Source organism: Squalius cephalus (assembly GCF_949319135.1).
Source record: "Squalius cephalus genome assembly, chromosome: 13".
NCBI classification, from domain to species: Eukaryota; Metazoa; Chordata; class Actinopteri; order Cypriniformes; family Leuciscidae; genus Squalius; species Squalius cephalus.
Window position 1 is genome coordinate 25695849 of NC_137134.1, and position 22671 is coordinate 25718519.

The 22671-nt window shown below is 38.1% G+C and overlaps 1 protein-coding gene across 4 annotated transcripts in view; it reads left to right on the forward strand.

Annotated features, from left to right (window-relative positions):
* Positions 1-22516, forward strand: part of LOC307169752 (uncharacterized protein) — a 34758-nt gene extending 12242 nt beyond the window's left edge. For 2 of the 4 annotated variants that reach the window (XM_079890542.1, XM_079890543.1), the window contains exon 3: positions 19492-22516. In XM_079890542.1, coding sequence (XP_079746668.1) covers positions 19492-21017 — 1526 coding nt within the window. In that variant the 3' untranslated portion in view covers positions 21018-22516. Of the gene's footprint in view, positions 1-18256; positions 18747-19491 lie in introns of those variants that run through there. The other 2 variants (XM_079890544.1, XM_079890545.1) reach the window with 2 other exon arrangements.
* The last annotated feature ends 155 nt before the right edge of the window (positions 22517-22671 follow it).

The window sequence follows — 22671 nt, forward strand, 5'->3', positions numbered from 1 at the left end:
TATGCTTGCAATCTTATGTACACTTTCACAAATCTTACCCTGCGCATGCAATACTTTATGGCATCATTTTACCTTCATAACTAAACAACAACAATATACATGTCAAACTTTTTATTATTATTTCAGACTTAATGGAACAGAAGAAGGAGATTGAAACACTGAGCAAAGGAGAGGAGAATCAACATCATGTCAAAACTGGAGAAAAATCTTTGAGTAGTGCCAAAAATTCTTGCCTACATTGTGGAAAGAGATTCCCAAACAACAAAAGTCTTCAAATTCACATGACGATCCACACTGGAGAGAAGCCGTACACATGTGATCAGTGTGGGGAGAGTTTCACACGAAAAGGAAACCTTGATAAACACACGAAGATCCACACTGGAGAAAAGCTGTACACATGTGATCAGTGTGAGAAGAGTTTCTCATACAAACATCAACTTAATGATCACATTAAAATCCACACTGGAGAGAAGCCACACACATGTGATCAGTGTGGAAAGAGTTTCTCATACAAACATCAACTTAATGATCACATTAAAATCCACACTGGACAGAGGCCACACACATGTGATCAGTGTGGGAAGAGTTACACACGAAAAGAGCACCTTAATGATCACATTAAAATCCACACTGGAGAGAAGCCACACACATGTGATCAGTGTGGGAAGAGTTTCTCATACAAACATCACCTTAATGATCACATGAAAATCCACACTGGAGAGAAGCCACACACATGTGATCAGTGTGGGAAGAGTTTCACACAAAAAGGACACCTTAAGGAACACATGAAAAGCCACACTAGAGAGAGGCTGCACACATGTGATCAATGTGGGAAGAGTTACATATACAAAAGAAACCTTGAGTATCACATGAGAATCCACACTGGAGAGAAGCCGTACACATGTGATCAGTGTGGGAAGAGTTTCACACAAGCCATCAATTTTAAATCACATCTGTTTTCTCACTCTGGAGAAAGACCATTTTACTGTGATCAGTGTGGAAAAACATATTTTTCATCATTTTCCCTGAAGAACCACTTGAAACTTCACACAGAGGAGAAGCCTCACGTATGTTCTGTTTGTGGAAAGAGTTTTAGTCAGCCGAGAAATTTAAAAGCACACCAGAAAATACACAGTGGTGTGAAGAATCATGTGTGCTTTGATTGTGGGAAGACCTTTATTACAGATCATGCAGTGAAACGGCACCAGATAATTCACACTGGAGAAAAACCTTACAAGTGTTCACACTGTGACAAGAGATTCCGTTCTTCAAGAAATCTGAAAGAACATGAGATGATCCACACTGGAGAGAAACCGCACACGTGTGATCAGTGTGGGAAAGGTTTCACACAAAAAGGACGCCTTAATATTCACAGGAAAAAACATAATAGAGACAAGCCACACATGTAAGAACTCACATTGTCATTCTGGACAAAGACAGTGCTTTTTTTGCATTATCCCAGAAGAACCACATAAAAGTTCATGTAAGAATTGAGGAATTAGGAAATGCTTGAAGTGCGATGAAGGGGGTGGATTGGAATCCACTGCTGCTTCAATGCATATGTAATGAGTGATTATCATCAAGGTATTAATCAATATTTTTCCTTCTAAATATCAAATGAGTTGAATGACTTCTCTGGAGATTTTACTTTGTTATAGAAGTTACCAGTATTATCACTGAAATGTTCTTTTCATGTATTCTTTAATGTCTGTATTTGATATTTGAATGCAGTAACAGTGCTTGCCTATTTATCCCAGCTTCCAGAAATTAAATAGGGACTGGTTTTGTGTTTGAGAAAGGTCTTCAACATGTTAAAACACATAGGGGTCATTGAAGCCAATAGTTTAAGGGACCATTTCTTTGTTAAAGCCTTACTTAGACTAAAATGTATCCTTCCTTGAGAAATAACGCATTATCTTGATGTTTTGAGATCAGACTCCTGTTTATAGGTAGAGCCTGGCCAAATCCAACCTTGGAAAAGATGTGTGTCGGTGTGTGTGTTAGTCTTCTTGCTTACAGGTTAAGGAACCACTGGCATTATTGGAGATTGACTGAGTTGTTGTTCGGGACATGCTGGCACCCAGCAACCCAAATCTGCGACCTGGAAGGTCACGACTTGCCTGACTTCAGGGTCCGAGTGTCAGCGGCATAATCTATGGAGATATGCTTCAGTCTATCTGTATATGTGTGGAAAATTACTATGTTTATCAATTTCTTAGCCAATGAGAATCATTCTGCCTGTAAGCAATGACGTAGCTTAGACCTTGGAAATGGTATAACTGCTGTGATCTTTGTAACTGTAAGCGGGGCGGCCTACGAACTCCTGTGTGAGTCTTGAAGCTGAACTTCTGCTGATGAAACTGATCTTCAGTAAAACTTTTCTTCAATTTTTTTATAATTCTGACTCCGGGTCTTCTTTTCAAACATCTGGTCCATGGGTCCTAAACTGTTAACCCCTAACAGCGACCAGACCCTACAAAAGGGCCTCTCTGGAAATTAGCATTTAAACTCACCATTTGTGGGACAAAGTCTCATTTCCGAACACATCTCTCCCCCTCTTCCTCACTCCCCCTCTCACATGCTGAAACCACATGTAAATCACCCAAGAAAATGTATAGTTTAATGTGAATGATTAGCACAGAGTATCTTTCATGTTTGGTATCATTTTGGTATCATTTTGGTATCAGTTTTTAAGAGTTTATGGATAACTGACTTACAAAGGAAGGTGGTCTCTCAAGCAAATGGTCACACAACCCCAAAAGGTGTCAATCATGTTTCCATGTGAAAGGTTTGTCTATATAATGAAATGCAGCAGGAAGTTCGGGGCCCTTTTCTGCATTTCAGATTGGCCCGTGAGGCTGAGAGTGAGAGCTGTATGTTGTATGTTGGATTTGCATCTTCTCTCTATTCCAGAGTATTTGATGTTTTGTATCAATTATCTTTGAATTGATTATGAAATTGGCATTATACATATACCTGACATAATAAATTGTTACATTTGATTATTTTACATTATTTTCATTGAAGAGTTAAACGGAATAGTCAAACATCCTTTTCATTTATGGAGTCAGATGAAATAACGAGAGAATACATATTCAAATGTATTGCATTTAATCAAAAAATACTTTGCCTCGAGAAAAGGACAGTAACACGTTTAGACCTTCCGCACTGGTCGGATGCCTCCATTGGGCAGATTTAGCGTGAGCTTACATTCACATAAAGGAGAAGCCTCACGTTTTTTTAATGGTTGTTTGTGGAATACAAATTCAAGATTGTGTTTAAGATCCACTGATTCTATGGCCTGACATGACATGATAAACTAAGGTGAATTACATTGGATCGCACTGATACAGTGTGAAGGTGAACATTGAAGGTGAACATGATGGTGTCAGTTACTGATTCAATTGAACAGAGATTCCAGTGAGGGAGTTCTGACGGTCTCTGATCTTCTTACTGAGAGTCAGGCTATGTGTGAATGTTTACATGTTACCAGGTGCCATTCAACCAATCAAAGAAAAGATTCATGCTGCAATGCATGCTGGGTGCCAACATAGATCAAAACTTCCAGCATACATTGCAGCATGAATAAATTATGCAGTTGTCCTATTGTCTTCAATTCCAAATCTTACCGTTTGCTCTTTTTTGCTGTTGTTTGACATTTTAGTAGCTTGTTTTGAGATGTTCAGTGTTTGTTTATCTAAATAAAAAAAAAAAATGTTGATTGTCACCATTGTTGAGTCTTGATGTCTAAATGTACCTCAGTGCTCAACGCATCACTGGGAGATGATTTCTGTTCTAACAGCAGTTTAATATTATTTCAGTAATGTTTCATAGATTGAAATTATAATACAACTAAGTTAAAATAAAATTGCATAAACATATGTGAGATTTAGAAAAACATTAGATGATTTTATGGCACTAATTCAAAGGTCATAAACACTTAATTTAACATTGAAACCTTTATGTTCAATGTTCAATTGTCAATCATGATGACCATGATTGATTTTTGTAAATCCCAAATAGATTTTGCCTAAATTATATTTATTCCACTCACTTTTTTCACACATGACTGAGATTGAATAAGGTTACTTTCCGCCAATTAATTTCAAAAGTAGCCTATGGTAAAAATTAAATGGCACGTAGCACTGGAGAATTCTTACTTGGGAAATTTATACCTCTAAGTCAAGAATTTGCCATTACATGGTCACACAAACACGACATAAAGTTTAGATTTATTTAAATTTTTTTAATCTAATATATATATATATTTTTTTTTTTTCAGTTATAGATGCATGGAAATATATATGTCAAGGTTACATGAATGTGCATACACACAAATATATGTGCCAATTACCTAAGAAAACACAGTAGGCCTATTAGTGAAAGAAAAAGAATGAGAGAGCTTTAAATTCTTATAGTTCACTTTTTACCAGCCAGTAGTCTTTTTTTCTCCTTACCTGTAGGTAACCTTCACTATAGCCTAAATGGAGTGAGATGATTAGCAAATGTCATTCTCATATGTTTTTTTTAAGGAATTGATAAAATTGCGGTTAAAGTTGTTTACCTGAAAAATGTTTGACTCTGTCGGCGCGCTGCTTGCTGCTTGACGTCATTTTGAACGGTTATTCGCGCCCATTCAAAACGTTCAACAAGATTTAAGGTGATGATACACAGGGCAGCTTTTTGAGCAATGTTGCTGGGCAATCTTGCTGAGCGATTGTTGCTTGGGCACTTTCCCATTGAAAATGGGCAATACATTTCTATCTGGATAATTTAGATTGGTCGTGGGCCCTGTGTCTCATCTGGTTGTCCGTGACAGCAACATTGCTCAAAAAGTTGCCCTGTGTATCATCACCTTAACATCCACGTTTACTTAGTGAAATGTATGAGGCGCCGTCTAGGGCTTAAATCAAACTTCAGCTGAGCCTGTGATAGATCTGTAAGCATGCGTCAATGCCTTGAACTTGATGCGAGCAGCGAGGTTTGATTGACGTTAGCAATAGATTAGTCAGGGCAGCATACCTCCGAGTACTCCATGGTGTTGATCGACGCTGATGAGATGAGCGCGTTCACAGAAAATCTGGTGCACACACACTGACGAGCACAAATGGGAGGGTGCTCAGTGGTAGCAGGGTTTGGCCTAACTGTGCGTTCACACCGCCGCCAGCGAGAGTGGCAAAAGTTGCTTGATTACAGACTGGCGTGCTGGAGCAAGGTTGAAAGTGAAGTCTGCAGGACGGTAGCTCTCCAGGAGTAGGGTTGGAGACCCCTGCTTTAAAGCTTTCATGCAACCGGGCACAGATCATTGACTTTCCTAATGACTATGCAGTCAATTTATAAGAATTACTTATTACATTGTTACCTACTGCATCCTCTAGGTAGTCCCTCCAGAAAGCAATTACTCTGTTATCATCTGCCCTTTTGTTGCTTCCTCTCTCTGACCACCGAATGTCAAACAGCTCATCCATTAAGTCAGCCGTGAGTGAATTTGACTGGTGACAAACACTAAATAAAGCATACATCAACATCACAATTGTTCAACTATTCAATATTGTGTAACATCTTTAATGGATCACCAATCTCACAGTTTGGATCATTTTACATTTTTTAAGTCACGGTTAGTTTTCCAGATCATCTTAAAAAAAACAAAAAAAAAACAAGGGGGTGAGGCAAATGTAACTTTGCTACAACCATAGAGACAGCAGGTATTTATTTAACTTTAAAACCTAATGCACAGATCCAATATAATGAAATACATTTGATTTCTTAACGATTTACGTTCACTTAAGACAAAACCAACAGCGTTTGTGAATGCTTGAGGTATTTTAAAAATGTTGTGCATGTATGTGTCGGTTCAAGCGCAAGAAGACGTGAAATAGAACTTGATTCTGTGAAACAAGACAGCGCGTGAGTGCCGAATTGTGTTCTTTCACCTCTTCTGGCTCTTGAATGTTTTCAAATCACTTGAACGGTTTAAAATGGCAAGATGTGCAAATGATAAACCTTCAATGGTTTGATATGAACCCTGTAATTTTTAAAAAGCCTATACAGTATGTATTGGTACACAATTATTACAAAAAGGTACACAGTGTATGTTCTCACTAAATTGCTCCCAAATGTAAGATTGTTGTATCATAATAGTAGAATAAGTACCCTTAGTTCTATAATACTTACAGTATAAATATTTTTTTAATTCTCCTGGTTGTTACACCATTATTCCCCAAACTTTACATATTGTTCCCTTATACTTACATGCAAGTACTTTATACGTACACTATAATTACCGAAAGTTGCGCTTTAAATTTGTCTTAATACACAGTACTTTCCGGGCTGTAAGCTAAAGAGTTACCTTATATTTATATTTTAAGGAATACAGATTTTATGGAAAACATTTGCTGATCTAAATCTTAACCAGAACTTAAAAATATGGCATGCTGCCTTAAAGGTCCAACGGCTCAGTCCACCGCTCACCACTCCCTTTCGAAGCACATGGTGGCTGACACGGGACAAAGATGTCGTCGTCTGAGACAGCAGTGAGTAGCCAGTCAAGCAATGAGGTTTCTTCTTACTTCTAACGAAGAACGGTCTCTGCTTCTAATAAACCAGACAACTACTACTTTGTGCGTATTCAACGTATTGACGATGCAAGCTGCCTCTAAAACACAAACGAAGAAGATCAACATAGTGACGAAACACGCTCTGTAGAGCAGTTTGTCCATTTAGGGCCACTGTGGAAACATGTCGGCGCAAAACGGCAAGGAGACCCGCGGTGTATGTAGATAGAAATGGCTCATTCTAAGGTAATAAAAACAAAGGTTTATTATCTAAGGTCTTTAGGTACCATTCAAAACATAGTTATGTTCAGTAGTCAACATTTAAAGTGGATCAAAAAAAGTTCTTAGACAAGAACGGGTATTGTTGTGGTTTTAGGACAACTTTGATTAAAAAGGTTTTGATACAGTTCAAATGTTGACTACTGTATATTATATAGCATTTCAGTCAATAGATCCTCCTAAACATTACACACTGGAGCTATAAAGATTAGGAATGGGATTTAAAAATGAATGAGATTTGTCAAAGATAAGGATGAATCAAATTTACATAAGCCTTATTATATATGGTAAATTGTAAGAGACAATACAATTATAGAGCATTTTTATACTCTTTTAAGCAGTTTTCTTGACAAAGTAATGTTTCTAACTCAAACACTAAAGTGAGATCTGTGCTGATGGTCCTCTAGCTTGTTTCAGGAGTGCCACTGTTAACAGTTGCTGATTTTATGTCAATAGTTCCTGTTTTCACCTCATTCATTATGCTGATGTCTTTAATCATCTGCATAATGTCACTGTAAACCGCCACTTTAAGCTTTTTTTCCTAGGTTTCAACAGATGAAACAAACTACACCATTACCATTTTTGAAATCTACATGATATAAATCTCTTAACAGCATTTTTTTTTTCATTATAGTTTGTGATAAACTGTTTCATGCGAAACTGAATATGTTTATGCTTCTGTTTAATTAGTGGTGCTTTTCAAAGCAACACTATTGTTATTGCTCATACTTATATTCCACACAAAGTTTGGCGCGTAATGCGCCCCGCACCGTTTGTCACAGACCCCTGAGTGAGGTGTCAAATCGACCAGCTCATTGAGGAGAGGTGTGCTATGACTTTTCTAAGCGATCGGGTGTACGATGTTCGCACAGCGGACGAAAAAACGGCCAAAAAAGTCCCATTGACTTAACATTGGGTATTCTAAAAATATTAAAATCCAAACCGACGTTTTCACACACACAGACTCCAAAGGGCCTGACACCCCTGCGTCTCTCCCTCTCTCTCTCCCTCAGAGGATTTATATTATCAAGCAACCAATAAGTAATGGCCTAAAATCTTCATAGCCACACCCTAGCAACCAGTTACAGCACCCTAGCAACCACTAAGAGCTCCCTAGCAACCATCCTAAACCAAGAAATAATAAAAAAAAATTTTTTTTTTACATTTTTTAAAGCAATATCACACTCGTAGCCTTGTGATATTGCTCCATGCTTGTGCATATTCGGCCATAGAGCTGGTAAGTCCCGCCCCTTCCTTAAAACACAGCTAGACCTCTAGGTTGAAAAATCGTCAGTGCAAGTGAATGTGAGAAAATAATTATTTTCTGGTCCCGTTTGAATTGTGCCATGAATGTGAACATATGTTGTCTGTGAATTTTTTATATAACTTTTCATGTTACAAGTTTGACAGTATATGGTATGATTCTTCGGCTAGCAGTTGTGGAAAAGACATAACGAGAAAGACTACATTTTGCCTATGTGACGTCACCCCATAAAGTTGACTTACCCGTGGTTTTCGCCAACCTCAACGATTTTGTTCTCTCCCTGAAAGAAGGCGGTGAAGTGCACCAAAGACACAGCCATGTTTAGCGGGATCCGTGAGCTAGTGTCCGTGTGCTAGTGGTGTTGACGTTTCAAACGCATCGAAAGCAGCGAAGAGTTGTAGTCCACAACGTGCTCACACACAAAGTCTACCCGTATCAAACTTCTACACGCTAAATTGTAGCATTCTTTACACGAAAAATTATATAAAAAATTCACAGACAACATGTTCACATTCATGGCACAATTCAAACGGGACCAGAAAATAATTATTTTCTCCAATCCACTTGCATTGACGATTTTTCAACCTAGAGGTCCAGGGAGATTAGCGGAAGGGGCGGGACTTACCAGCTCTATAGCGGCCGAGTGCCGTACTGAAGGCATTTGTTATTAAAGATTTTAAGAACTCTATAAAAACTCCATAGTAACCATCTTTGACTACTACTAACCACCATAGACAGTAAAAGAAATGGACACAGCGACCCCATTGGATTCAACGGAGACAAAGTGAAGCCAATTAGAAACTCTTACTTCCTGGGGGTCGAGCGTACTGCGCAGACTCAAACTGAGCTTGACTACGTAGATGTGACGTGAGCAAACCGTCTGTCTTCTAGTAGCTGTGCCAAGAGAAATCTGAATCATTCCCTTCCGAGACTTGCAGAGACGGAAAGTGTGAGTAGGAGCTGTCCATGAGATAGGAGCAGGAGAAACTTTTAGTAGGTGTTCTGATTAATTACTTTGTCATTTTGCCTCCACGTCCTCCCGATTGCCCGCGAGCTTCTCCTCCTGTCCATACGGTAATTTCCTACTGTGCGACAGAGAGTCGCGTGGCTATGACGCAATCGTTAGCTTATTTTTACAAAAACTGCTTCTACGGGGCAGTAACGTAAGCTACAAGGTAATGAAGCCTTTTATACATTTTCGTGTTTCTTTAGAAATAAATAATGGACAAATTGAGTCTTTAAACGCCTCAGATGTAAAGTTATTCGCTGTCAAAGTGACGCCAAAATGAATGGGAGTCAATGGGATGCTAACAGCAGGTGGGGGTCCGCTAGCCAATGGCGGCGCCCGGGGGTACCTTCAAAATAATAGAAATCCATGCCCCCCTGCTAACCACCTAGTAATACCATAGCAACTACCAAAAATACCTTAGCAACCACCCTGAACACCCTAGCAACATCTAGAAACACTCTAGTAACCACCAAAAATACCCTAGCAACCACCCAGAAAACCCTAGCAACTGCCTAGCAACCAACCATGAACACTTAGCAACCACCCAGAACACCCTAGAAACTGCCTAGCAACGCCCTAGTATCCACCCAGAATACCATAGCAACTGCCTAGCAACACCATAGCAACCGTCCAGAACACCTTAGCAACTGCCTAGCAACACCATAGAAACCACCCAGAACACCCTAGCAACCACCTGGCAACAGCATCTTGTTAAAAACATGCTAGCAAAATGCTAATTGTGTTAGCATCTAGCTAAAAACATGCTAGCAAAATGCTAATCATGCTAGCATCTTGTTAAAAGCATGCTGGCAACATGCTAATCAAGCTAGCATCATGCTAGCAACATGCTAATCAAGCTATCATCATGCTAACAACATGCTAATCATGTTAGCATCTAGCTAAAACATGCTAGCAACATGCTAATCATTTTAGCATCTAGCTAAAAACATGTTAGCAAAATGCTAATCATGCTAACATCATTCTAACAACATGTTAATCATAGTAAATCATGCTGGAATGTGGTAAATCGTAGTAAATCATCTTAGAAACATGGTAAATCGTGGTAAATAATGCAAAAAGTGGTATATCATGGTATCACAACATGTTAATTGTGTTAGCATCTGCCCAGTGGCGAGTTTTGCCACTGCAAGCACCACTTCACATTTTCTTCAGGAAATGTACATTCTAGTTATTTTATATTATTCTGTTTTATTACATAATTTTTATAATTGGAAATGAAATATTATAACTAATTTGAATACTTGGTTCTTCTATTTCTTTTATCTGTTCATATGACACATAAAAGTATAAAAAGTTTATATTAAATCGACCAACAAACAAAATACAAATATGTAGAATGAATTTGTAACAATCAATCCATCTATGAAAATATAAACAAAAAATGTAATGCAATTTTAAAAATATTAGCAGATCTGCTGTTCCTACCACAGAACTCGAAGCTCCTCCCACAGCAATTCAGCAGTGAAGCTCCTCCCACATGCAGTTCGCCTATAAATGCTGGAATGTTCCCATCAAGTGAAGAAGACAGTTGAACACTGAGAACATGAGTGATCCAGAGCCCTGCACAAAGAAAGATGAAGATACTAAAGAACAAAGAGGTTGGTGTTTATTCTTGATCCATCATTACTGATTAAGGGGATAGTTCATCCAAAAATTAAAATTAGTCCATGATTTACTCAACCTGAAGCCATCCTAGGTGTACAAGACATTCCTCATTCAGACGAAAACAATCAGAGTTATATATATATATAAAAAAAAAAAGTCCTGGCTCTTCCAAGCGTGATAAACTGAACTGGGTAAAATCTAGAGCCTGAAACTGAAAAATTACATGCAATCTTTTGTAAAAAAAAAAAAAAAAAAGATCAGTAAAAAGAGTTTTTTAGCGCAATTTTCCATGATTTCTGTTCTGTGCGTCTGTACGCACCAATCTTGCACTTCTATCTACTCCTCAACCAGACCACCTAGAGACTTCGGGTTTTCGGCATTATGTTAAGGAAGGTCTAATCTCGGGAACGCACAAAAAAAATCCAGGAAAAGATTTACTATCTCTTAGTGTTGTGATCCCATGAGGTGAGAAAATTGCGCTAAAACACTCACTGAGTTTTATAACTTGTTTCTAAATATTATCTGAGCTATTTTATTTACATTATTTTATATCTGGTTCAGAATTTTTGCAACTGTGTTACTAAAGTTTTTAATGTGTAAATTAAGCAAAACCCGATTTAACTGGTGAATGTTTTTCCATTGTTTCAATTTACAAATTATAAACCAGAAGTTATTTTTTCTGAAATTTTGGTAACAGGTTTGATAAATGCATTAAAAAAACCTACAGTTTGTGTAAAAGCTTTTTTGTTAAAACTAATATATCTGAGAGACTGTGTTGGAAACATGGGATTTGTGCCTATGATTTATTTTTTTAAATAAGAACTTGAAAATCAGTGTGCCCAATTCATGGAAAGTTCCAATGACATATAATTGATTTCATTTTGATATTCAAAATTCATCGTACCATTGTATTGTAGTTGTGTTCTGGTGTTATGTTAGTCTTCACTTCCTCATTTCCTTTTATTTATTTTTTTACAGATATTGTTGAAGATTTTATTATTCAGATAATAAGTAATTTAGCTATATATTTGTACACTATTATTTCCTGTGAGTGACTTTGGTCAGACTTTTGGGGGCTGATGCAACAGAGAATGCTATTTCAGTAAAGTCACATGGTACAAACTATTTCTCAAAATAATCTATAGAATGCATTACCATATTTGGTACAAGGAAGTGTGTATTATGTATAGCTGGACACTTTTTCTGGAGGCGTCGTTCTGCAGAAAGGCAATCGGCTTTGTTTGATTGATAAACTCAAAGATCTCTGAAGTCATTTCCCTGAAAAGAAAGAACTAAACCACAACAATATACATGTCAAACTTTTTTATTATTATTTCAGATTTAATGGAACAGAACAAGGAGATTGAAAAACTAAGCAAAGGAGAGGAGAAACAACATCATGTCAAAACTGGAGAAAAATCTTTGAGTAGTGCCAAAAATTATTGCCTACATTGTGGAAAGAGATTCTCAAACAACAAAAGTCTTCAAATTCACATGACGATCCACACTGGAGAGAAGCCGTACACATGTGATCAGTGTGGGAAGAGTTTTACACAAAAAGAAACCCTTAAGAGACACATGAAAATCCACACTGGAGAGAGGCCATACACATGTGATCAGTGTGGGAAGAGTTTTACACTAAAAGGAAACCTTAAGAAACACACGAAGATCCACACTGGAGAGAGGCCACACACATGTGATCAGTGTGGGAAGAGTTACACACGAAAAGAGCACCTTAATGATCACATTAAAATCCACACTGGAGAGAAACCACACAAATGTGATCAGTGTGGGAAGAGTTTCAGACAAAAAGAGCACCTTAATAAACACATGGGAATCCACACTGGAGAGAATCTGCACACATGTGATCAGTGTGGGAAGAGTTACACAGACAAAAAAAACCTTGAGTATCACATGAGAATCCACACTGGAGAGAAGCCGTACACATGTGATCAGTGTGGGAAGAGTTTCACACAAAAAAGATACCTTAATGATCACATGAAAATCCACACTGGAGAGAAGCCACACACATGTGATCAATGTGGGAAGAGTTACATACACAAAAGAAACCTTGAGTATCACATGAGAATCCACACTGGAGAGAAGCCGTACACATGTGATCAGTGTGGGAAGAGTTTCACACAGGCCATCAATTTTAAAGCACACCTGTTTTCTCACTCTGGAGAAAGACCATTTAACTGTGATCAGTGTGGGAAAACATTTTTTTCAGCATTTTCCCTGAAGAACCACTTGAAAGTTCACACAGAGAAGCCTCACGTGTGTTCTTTGTGTGGAAAGAGTTTTAGTCGGCTGAGTAATTTAAAAGCACACCAGAAAATACACAGCGGTGTGAAAAATCATGTGTGCTTTGATTGTGGGAAGACCTTTATTACAGATCATGCTGTGAAACTGCACCAGAAAATTCACACTGGAGAAAAACCTTACAAGTGTTCACACTGTGACAAGAGATTCAGTTTTTCAGGAAGTCTGAAAGAACACAATATGATCCACACTGGAGAGAAACCACACACGTGTGATCAGTGTGGGAAAGGTTTCACACGAAAAGGACACCTTAACAATCACAGGAAAAAACATAATAGAGACAAGCCACACATGTGAGAACTCACATTGTCATTCTGGACAAAGACAGTGCTTTTTTGCATTATCCCAGAAGAACCACATAAAAGTTCATGTAAGAATTGAGAATTTAGGAAATGCTTGAAGTGCAACCAGACCCTGAGAAAACAAAAGGACCTCTCTGGAAATTAGCATTTAAACTCACCATTTGTGAGACAAAGTCTCACCTCAGAACACATCTCTTCCCCCTCTTCCTCACTCCCTCTCTCACATGCTGAAACCACATGCAAATCACCCAAGAAAATGTATAGTTTAATGTGAATGATTACCACAGAGTATCTTTCATGTTTGGTATCATTTAAAATGTCACAGTGCGACTGGTACAAATGTCTCATTTCCAAATAAGTAAAACAAAAGGTAATAAGGTTTTTAAGAGTTTATGGATAACTGACTTACAAAGGAAGGTGGTCTCTCAAGCAAATGGTCACACAACGCCAAAAGGTGTCAACTCTGAATGCAAATGTCTTTTGTTAGTACATGTTTGTTTGACTTTTTAGTAGCTTGTTTTGAGATGTTCAGTGTTTATGTTTATCTAAATAAATAAAAAATGTTGATTGTCACCATTGTTGAGTCTTGATGTCTAAATGTACCTCAGTGCTCAATGCATCATTGGGAGATGATTTCTGTTCTAACAGCAGTTTAATATTATTTAAGTAATGTTTCATAGATTGAAATTATAATACAACTAAGTTAAAATAAAATTGCATAAACATATGTGAGACTTTACATAAACATTAGATGATTTTATGGCACTAATTCAAAGGTCATAAACACTTGAAACCCTTTTGTTCAATGTTAAATTGTCAATCATGATGACCATGATTGACTTTTGTACATCCCAAATAGATTTTGCCTAAATTATATTTATTCCACTCACTTTTTTCACACATGACTGAGATTGAATGAGGTTACTTTCCGCCAATTAATTTCAAAAGTAGCCTATGTCAAAAATAAATGGCACGTAGCACTGGAGAATTCTTACTTGGGAAATTTGTACCTCTTAGTCAAGAATTTGCCATTACTTGGTCACACAAACATGACAAAGTTGATATTTATTTAGATGTTTTATCTAAATATATATATATATATATATATATATATATATATATATATATATATATATATATATATATTCCAGTTATAGATGCATGGAAATATGTTTGTCAACGTTACATGAATGTGCATACACACAAATATATGTGCCAATTACCTAAGAAAACACAGTAGGCCTATTAGCGAAATAAATAGAATGAGAGAGCTTTAAATTCTTATAGTTCACTTTTTACCAGCCAGAAGTCTTTTTTTCTCCTTACCTGTAGGTAACCTTCACTAAATGGAGTGAGATGATTAGCAAATGTCATTCTCATATTTTTTTTTTAAGGAATTGATAAAATTGTGGTTAAAGTTGTTTACCTGAAAAATGTTTGACTCTGCCGGCGCGCTGCTTGCTGCTTGACGTCATTTTGAATGGTTATTCGCGCCCATTCAAAACGTTCAACAAGATTTAAGGTGATGATACACAGGGCAGCTTTTTGAGCAATGTTGCTGGGCAATCTTGCTGAGCGATTGTTGCTTGGGCACTTTCCCATTGAAAATGGGCAATACATTTCTATCTGGATAATTTAGATTGGTCGTGGGCCCTGTGTCTCATCTGGTTGTCCGTGACAGCAACATTGCTCAAAAAGTTGCCCTGTGTATCATCACCTTAACATCCACGTTTACTTAGTGAAATGTATGAGGCGCCGTCTAGGGCTTAAATCAAACTTCAGCTGAGCCTGTGATAGATCTGTAAGCAAGCGTCAATGCCTTGAACTTGATGCGAGCAGCGAGAGGTAGCCATTGACGTTAGCCATAGATTAGTCAGGGCAGCATACCTCCGAGTACTCCATGGTGTTGATCGACGCTGATGAGATGGGCGCGTTCACAGAAAATCTGGTGCACACACACTGACGAGCACAAATGGGAGGGTGCTCAGTGGTAGCAGGGGAAGGGCATGAGAGTTGTAAACATTCAAAATTTGGCCTAACTGTGCGTTCACACCGCCGCCATGCAGCGAGAGCGGCAAAAGTTGCTTGATTACAGACTGGCGTGTTGGAGCAAGGTTGAAAGTGAAGTCTGCAGGACGGTAGCTCTCCAGGAGTAGGGTTGGAGACCCCTGCTTTAAAGCTTTCATGCAACCGGGCACAGATCATTGACTTCCCTAATGACTATGCAGTCAATTTATAAGAATTACTTATTACATTGTTACCTTCTGCATCCTCTAGGTAGTCCCTACAGAAAGCAATTACTCTCATCTGCCCTTTTGTTGCTTCCTCTCTCTGACCACCGAATGTCAAACAGCTCATCCATTAAGTCAGCCGTGAGTGAATTTGACTGGTGACAAACACTAAATAAAGCATACATCAACATCACAATTGTTCAACTATTCAATATTGTGTAACATCTTTAATGGATCACCAATCTCACAGTTTGGATCATATTACATTTTGAGTCACGGTTAGTTTTCCAGATCATCTTAAAAAAAACAAAAACAAGGGGGTGAGGCAAATGTAACTTTGCTACAACCATAGAGACAGCAGGTATTTATTTAACTTTAAAACCTAATGCACAGATCCAATATAATGAAATACATTTGATTTCTTAACGATTTACGTTCACTTAAGTCAAAACCAACAGTGTTTGTGAATGCTTGAGGTATTTTAAAAATGTTGTGCATGTATGTGTCGGTTCAAGCGCAAGAAGACGTGAAATAGAACTTGATTCTGTGAAACAAGACAGCGCGTGAGTGCCGAATTGTGTTCTTTCACCTCTTCTGGCTCTTGAATATTTTCAAATCACTTGAACGGTTTAAAATGGCAAGATGTGCAAATGATAAACTTTCAATGGTTTGATATGAACCCTGTAACCCTGGATTTCGCTAGCCTGGCAAGCCAGACCTACATCAAGATGTTAGGTCTGGCAACTCTCCATAGACACGGCTTCATCCGAGAGGCGGGATAAACGTCTCTCTCTCAAAATCCCTCTGCACGCAATAGGACAGCGCTACAACCAATCAGAGCAACAAGCGGAGGTAATCGGTATCAGAATGAATAGAGAATCACTGGCTCTGATCGGTAGGCTATATTAAACTTTTTCCGTATCCAGTCGGCAAAACTCCGAACACATCTTCCCTTTTTTAAAATGACTGAAGTGCCGTTCTTTGCTCTTTTCTCAAAGAAAAACTTAACTGCAAGTCCTCCAGTGTCGGGGCCAAACCCGATTCAAAAGACCGCTGTTCTCCAGCAGCAGCCGCCATTCTTTGTTTTCAAGGTTCCCTAACCGTCGCAACTATGTCGTCATTTTGTTAAGCCCGCCCCACCGACTCTATACACAACGTGATTGGCCTGACCCAATTTAGGTTTTTGCAGCAAAAAGGTCTATGGAGAGTCGCTAGACTACCCTGGCTGCAAAATACATTTTGCTGCAACTAGGGTGCGTCTAGATTTCTAGGCTAGGATTTCGCACTACTAAATTAAGTCTTAATAAGGTCAAGTTTAGATTATGGGTGTGCAGTGTATGGTGCTGCAGCAAAATCAGAGCTAAAGAAGTTGGACAACGTACAGGCTAGGGCACTTAGAATTTGCTGTGGAGCAATAAGATCAACCCCTTTAGATGCCATTAGGGTTGAAATGGGGGAGATGCCACTAGACTTAAGAAGGGAAAAGCTTAATTTTTTAGCTAAATTTAAACAAATGCATTAAGTTGAACTAAAATTTATTAAGTTCAACTTCATGCATTTGTTTTTAGCTAAAATCAGTTGTGTGCAACAACTCACGAATTTTTTTTTTAGTAAATTCAACTATCATTTTTTTTCAGTGTAATGTTGAAATGAGATTGCTGGAGGATCGGGAGAAAGCAGAAGGAAGCTAAACTAATAGTTATGAAATTAATGGTTTTATGAGAGAAATTTTTTATTCTTGTATACAGATTTATACAGATGGGTCTAAAGACCCAGTCGAACAAAAAGTGGGAGTAGGAGTATATATTCCAAAATTTGAGACGAAAATAAGTTTAAGGTTCAGTGACAAAATGTCTGTATATTCAACAGTGATCGGTGATCCCGGCACATTCTTGTGGTCACAACCTGGGAATTTACAAGTTCGCAGACTTCGCACCTTTGTTAATTTTCTACTTTTTACGTCGTTGTCATTCGATTGTGTAAACACTATGGAACAGCTGATCGGAACGTGCGCACTGTTGACGTTGACAGCAGCGCGGATTGATAGAAATGGAAAGAAAATAGTGCCGATTAAAACTGAGGTATGAATTTTGTCTGGAGTGTTTTTTGTGATGTAAATTAATCAAGCTTTGAAACGCATATAATTTTTTTTCACGTAAAAACGCACAGTTTTGAGGCCCCGGAAACTAACCGTGACTACTTTCTTGAAAAACTTCCAGCGGCCAGAACTCTGACCAGGGAGGTGACCACAGAGTGGGTCAGTGTGTATGCACTATAGTGCTGGTAAGGATTGCATACAACTTCATGTCTTAAATGGGCGAACTATCCCTTTAAGGTAGCGAAGTGAATGAGCTAAGTCTTGGAGAAAAAAGAGGGGGTTGGGAAGAAGACATAAATATCTGGAGGTGAATTGGCCCTTCGCAGGGAGTTTGATTGACAGGCGATTTGACCAATCATAATCCGCCATCTGCATCCGACAAAGCAGTCAGGAGAGTAGATTAACGTTGGAGGTTTTGAACTTGAATAACGGCGTGTACTGACGTCTTTCCGCGGTTAAAACAACATTCCTTCTTATCTCTCTCTATGGCTCTGGGTGGGCCAAGCTTCTGATTTGACCCCCCCCCACCCCTCCCCTCCACCCCTCCACCCCTGGAGCCGGGCCAATACTCATGTGCGCAAGGTAGGCTATACAGTAGGTGGCGGTAATAGCCTACTCGGCCATGAAACAGAAAGAAGAAGAATAAGAAGAAGAAACGAGGGCGCCGCTTTTGAACTTCCGTTTTTGCGGTCGCTCTGTATATTTCTATGGCCTTGCTGTCCAGAGTATTTAGCTTTTGAAGAGGATTTACTGAATGTAAAGGTAAAAGTTATAACTTGATAAATCATGAGGATTGTAATGTTTAAAGCAGATGTATTAACAAATGTCAGTAGACCGGGAAGATTTTAAAACGAGCCGTTCATTCATAAATACGTAAGATCGCTGTGAAAATACAGACGGGAAAAAGACAACGAGCTCACCGCAGCGCTGACAAGGGGCGGGGCTACATAAGGTCTGTAAATGCTGGAATGTTCCCATCAAGTGAAGTCAGTTGAACACTGAGAACATGAGTGATCCAGAGCCCTGCACAAAGGAAGATGAAGATACTAAAGATCAAATAGGTTGGTGTTTATTCTTGATCCTTCATTAGTTCACCCAAAAATGAAATAGCACATGATTTACTCACCCTGAAGCCATCCTAGGTGTACATACTCTTTCAGACGAATACAATCGGAGTTATTTAAAAAAAAAAATTTCCTGGCTCTTCCAAGCGTGATAAACTGAACTGGGTAGAATATAGAGCCTGAACATTTTCTTGCAATCTTTTGTCAAAAAAAAAAAAAAAAAGGTCAGTGAAAAGAGTTTTTTCTAAATATTATCTGAGCTGTTTTATTTACATTTATTTTAGATCTGATTCATAATTTTTGCTATTGTGTTGCTAAAGTTTTTAATGTGTAAATTAAGCAAAGCCCGATTCAACTGGTAAATGTTTTTCCATTGTTTCAATTTACAAGTTATAAGTAACCTGAAGTTATTTTTCTGAAAATTTGGTAACAGGTTTGATAAATGCATTCAAAAACTAAAAGCTTTTTTTGTTAAAAGTTATATATCTGAGAGATTGTGTTGGAAACATGAGATCTGTGCCTAAAATTTTTATTTTATTTTATTTTTGTTTAAATAAGAACTTGTAGGTCAATGTGCCCAATTCATGGAAAGTTCCAATGACATTGATTTCATTTTGATATTCAAAATGTATCATACCATTGTATTGTAGTTGTGTTTGGGTGTTATGTTAGTCTTCACTTCCTCATTTCCTTTGAATTTTTTTACGGATATACATGACAAACTTTTTTATTATTATTTCAGACTTAATGGAACAGAACAAGGAGATTGAAAAACTGAGCAAAGGAGAGGAGAAACATCATCATGTCAAAACTGAAGAAAAATCTTTGAGTACAGCCGAAAATTCTTGCCTTCATTGTGGAAAGAAATTCCCAAACAACAAAAGTCTTCAAATTCACATGATGATCCACACTGGAGAGAAGCCGTACACATGTGATCAGTGTGGGAAGAGTTTCTCAAAAAATTACCTTAATGCACACATGAAGATCCACACTGGCGAGAAACCACACACATGTGATCAGTGTGGGAAAAGTTTTACACGAAAAGGACACCTTAATGAACACATGAAAATCCACACTGGAGAGAAGCCGTACACATGTGATCAGTGTGGGAAGAGTTTTACACAAAAAGAGTGCCTTAAGGATCACATGAGGATCCACACTGGAGAGAAGCCGTACACATGTGATCAGTGTGGGAAAAGTTTTACACGAAAAGGACACCTAAATGAACACAGGAAAATCCACACTGGACAGAAGCCGTACACATGTGATCAGTGTGGGAGGAGTTTCAGACAAAAAGGAACCCTTAAGGATCATATGAGAATCCACACTGGAGAGAAGCCGCACACATGTGATCAGTGTGGGAAGAGTTTCACAAAAAAATACTTTAATGCACACATGAAGATCCACACTGGTGAGAAACCACACACATGTGATCAGTGCGGGAAGAGTTTCATACTAAAAGCAAACCTTAATGCACACATGAAGATCCACACTGGAGAGAAGCCACACACATGTGATCAGTGTGGAAAGAGATTCACAATAAAAAATAACCTTAATGGTCACATGAAAATCCACACCGGAGAGAAGTCACACACATGTTATCAGTGTGGAAAGAGATTCACAATAAAAAATAACCTTAATGGTCACATGAAAATCCACACCGGAGAGAAGTCACACACATGTTATCAGTGTGGGAAGAGTTTCACAATAAAAAATAACCTTAATGATCACATGAAAATCCACACCGGAGAGAAGCCGTACACATGTGATCAGTGTGGGAAGAGTTTCACATACAGACACAACTTTAAGAATCACATGAAAATCCACACTGGAGAGAAGCCGTACACATGTGATCAGTGTGGAAAAACATATTTTTCATCATCATCCCTGAAGAACCACCTGAAAGTTCACACAGAGAAGCCCCACATGTGTTCTTTGTGTGGGAAGAGTTTTAGTCATCTGGGTTCTTTAAAAATACACCAGAAAAGACACAGTGGTGTGAAGAATCATGTGTGCTTTGTTTGTGGAAAGTGTTTTATGACAGATGATGCAGTGAAACGGCACCAGAGAATTCACACTGGAGAAAAACCTTACAAGTGTTCACACTGTGACAAGAGATTCAGTCAGTCAGGAGATCTGAAAACACACAAGATGATCCACACTGGAGAGAAACCGCACACATGTGATCAGTGCGGGAAAAGTTTCATACGAAAAGGAAACCTTAATGTTCACAGGAAAAGCCACAATAGAGACAAGTCACACATGTAAGAACTCACATTGTCATTCTGGACAAATACATTATATTATCCCAGAAGAACCACAATACAATAGATTGATTGATTTTTGTCCATCCCAAATAGATTTTGCCTAAATTATATTTATTCCACTCACTTTTTTCACTCATGACTGAGACTGAATGAGGTTACTTTCTGCCTATTAATTTCAAAAGTAGCCTATGTCAAAAATAAATGGCACAAAGCACTGGAGAATTCTTACTGGTTTCACACGTAAATTAAACATTAAGATTTACTTAAAAAGCTGCAATAGAGACAAGCTCTCTTAAGTTACCCTCTGTATTGTAATTGTTGATTTACATTAAAAAATGTATTGTGGAAGGTAACTGCATGTCATATAATGTGGATTACACATCCAATCTGGTCAGTAAGGCACAATTTTAAAGCAATACAAATGCTCAATATGTCATTGTTCACTTATATTAAAACAAAATAGATAAAAAAAAACATAGATAGATTGTAATTTTGTTGTGACAGAACTGATGCTGGCTGCTTTCAAATTCACTTGGGAAATTTGTACCTCGAAGTCAAGAATTTGCCATTACGTGGTCACACAAACATGACATAAAGTTTATATTTACTTCTTTTCTCTTTTCTCTTTTTTCCAGTTATTGATGCATGGAAATAGGTTAGTCAATGTTACATGAATGTGCATACACTAAAATATACGGTTGCTGGTCATAAAATTAGAATATCATCAAAAAGTTGATTTATTTCAAGAATTCAACGTAACAGGTGAAACTAATATATTATATAGACTCATTACATGCAAAGTGAGATATTTCAAGCCTTTATTTGTTATAATGTTGATGATTATGGTTTACAGCTTATGAAACCCACGAAATCAAAATCCCAGAAAATTAGAATATTAGGCCTACATGAAATCCCACAGTAATTACTAATTACACAGTAATACCATCATTGAACCAGGTTTTGGTTATTTTGGCAGTGTGGGCAGGTGCAAATCCTGCAAATGTTACATTTGATTATTATAACTGACTTTGACAGTAATGAAGTGTATACCAGAAGCCTACGATCGGTCAACGAGCGCCGTCTTGTGGTTCCATCAAAGAAAGCCACAAAATCACTTTCCAGAACATTCTCATTCACAGTTCCATGCTGGTGGAACGCTCTCCCCACCCTCATCCAGAATGCAGAATCCCTGACAACATTCAAAAGACATCTGAAAACCCATCTCTTCCTTGAGCACTTAAAGGGATAGTTCACTTTGAAAATAAATTTTTGTATGTTTTAGCTTACCTCAAGGCCATCCAAGATGTAGGCGTCTTTTTTCCGCAGTAGTTTCAATTTTGATATTTTTAGGTCAAACAGTTCTTGTCTGTCAGTCATTTCATGCAGGTCTATGGTCACTGTCTCAAAGCGCATGCACAAAGTCCAAATTAAAACAATTCCCCATCGTCCAAATGAAACAATTCCCCATCGTAAGTACACACTGTTGGCCTAAGACACGAAACGAGCGGTTTGTGTGAGAAAACGAACAGTATTTATATCGTTGTTATCTCTTGAAAACAGCACACGTCCATATGATCTGACGGCGCGGGCGGGTATAGAGATATACATAGATGTCGCCTTGGCTACGGTTTCGTTCCAATGAACTGCAGTAGCGA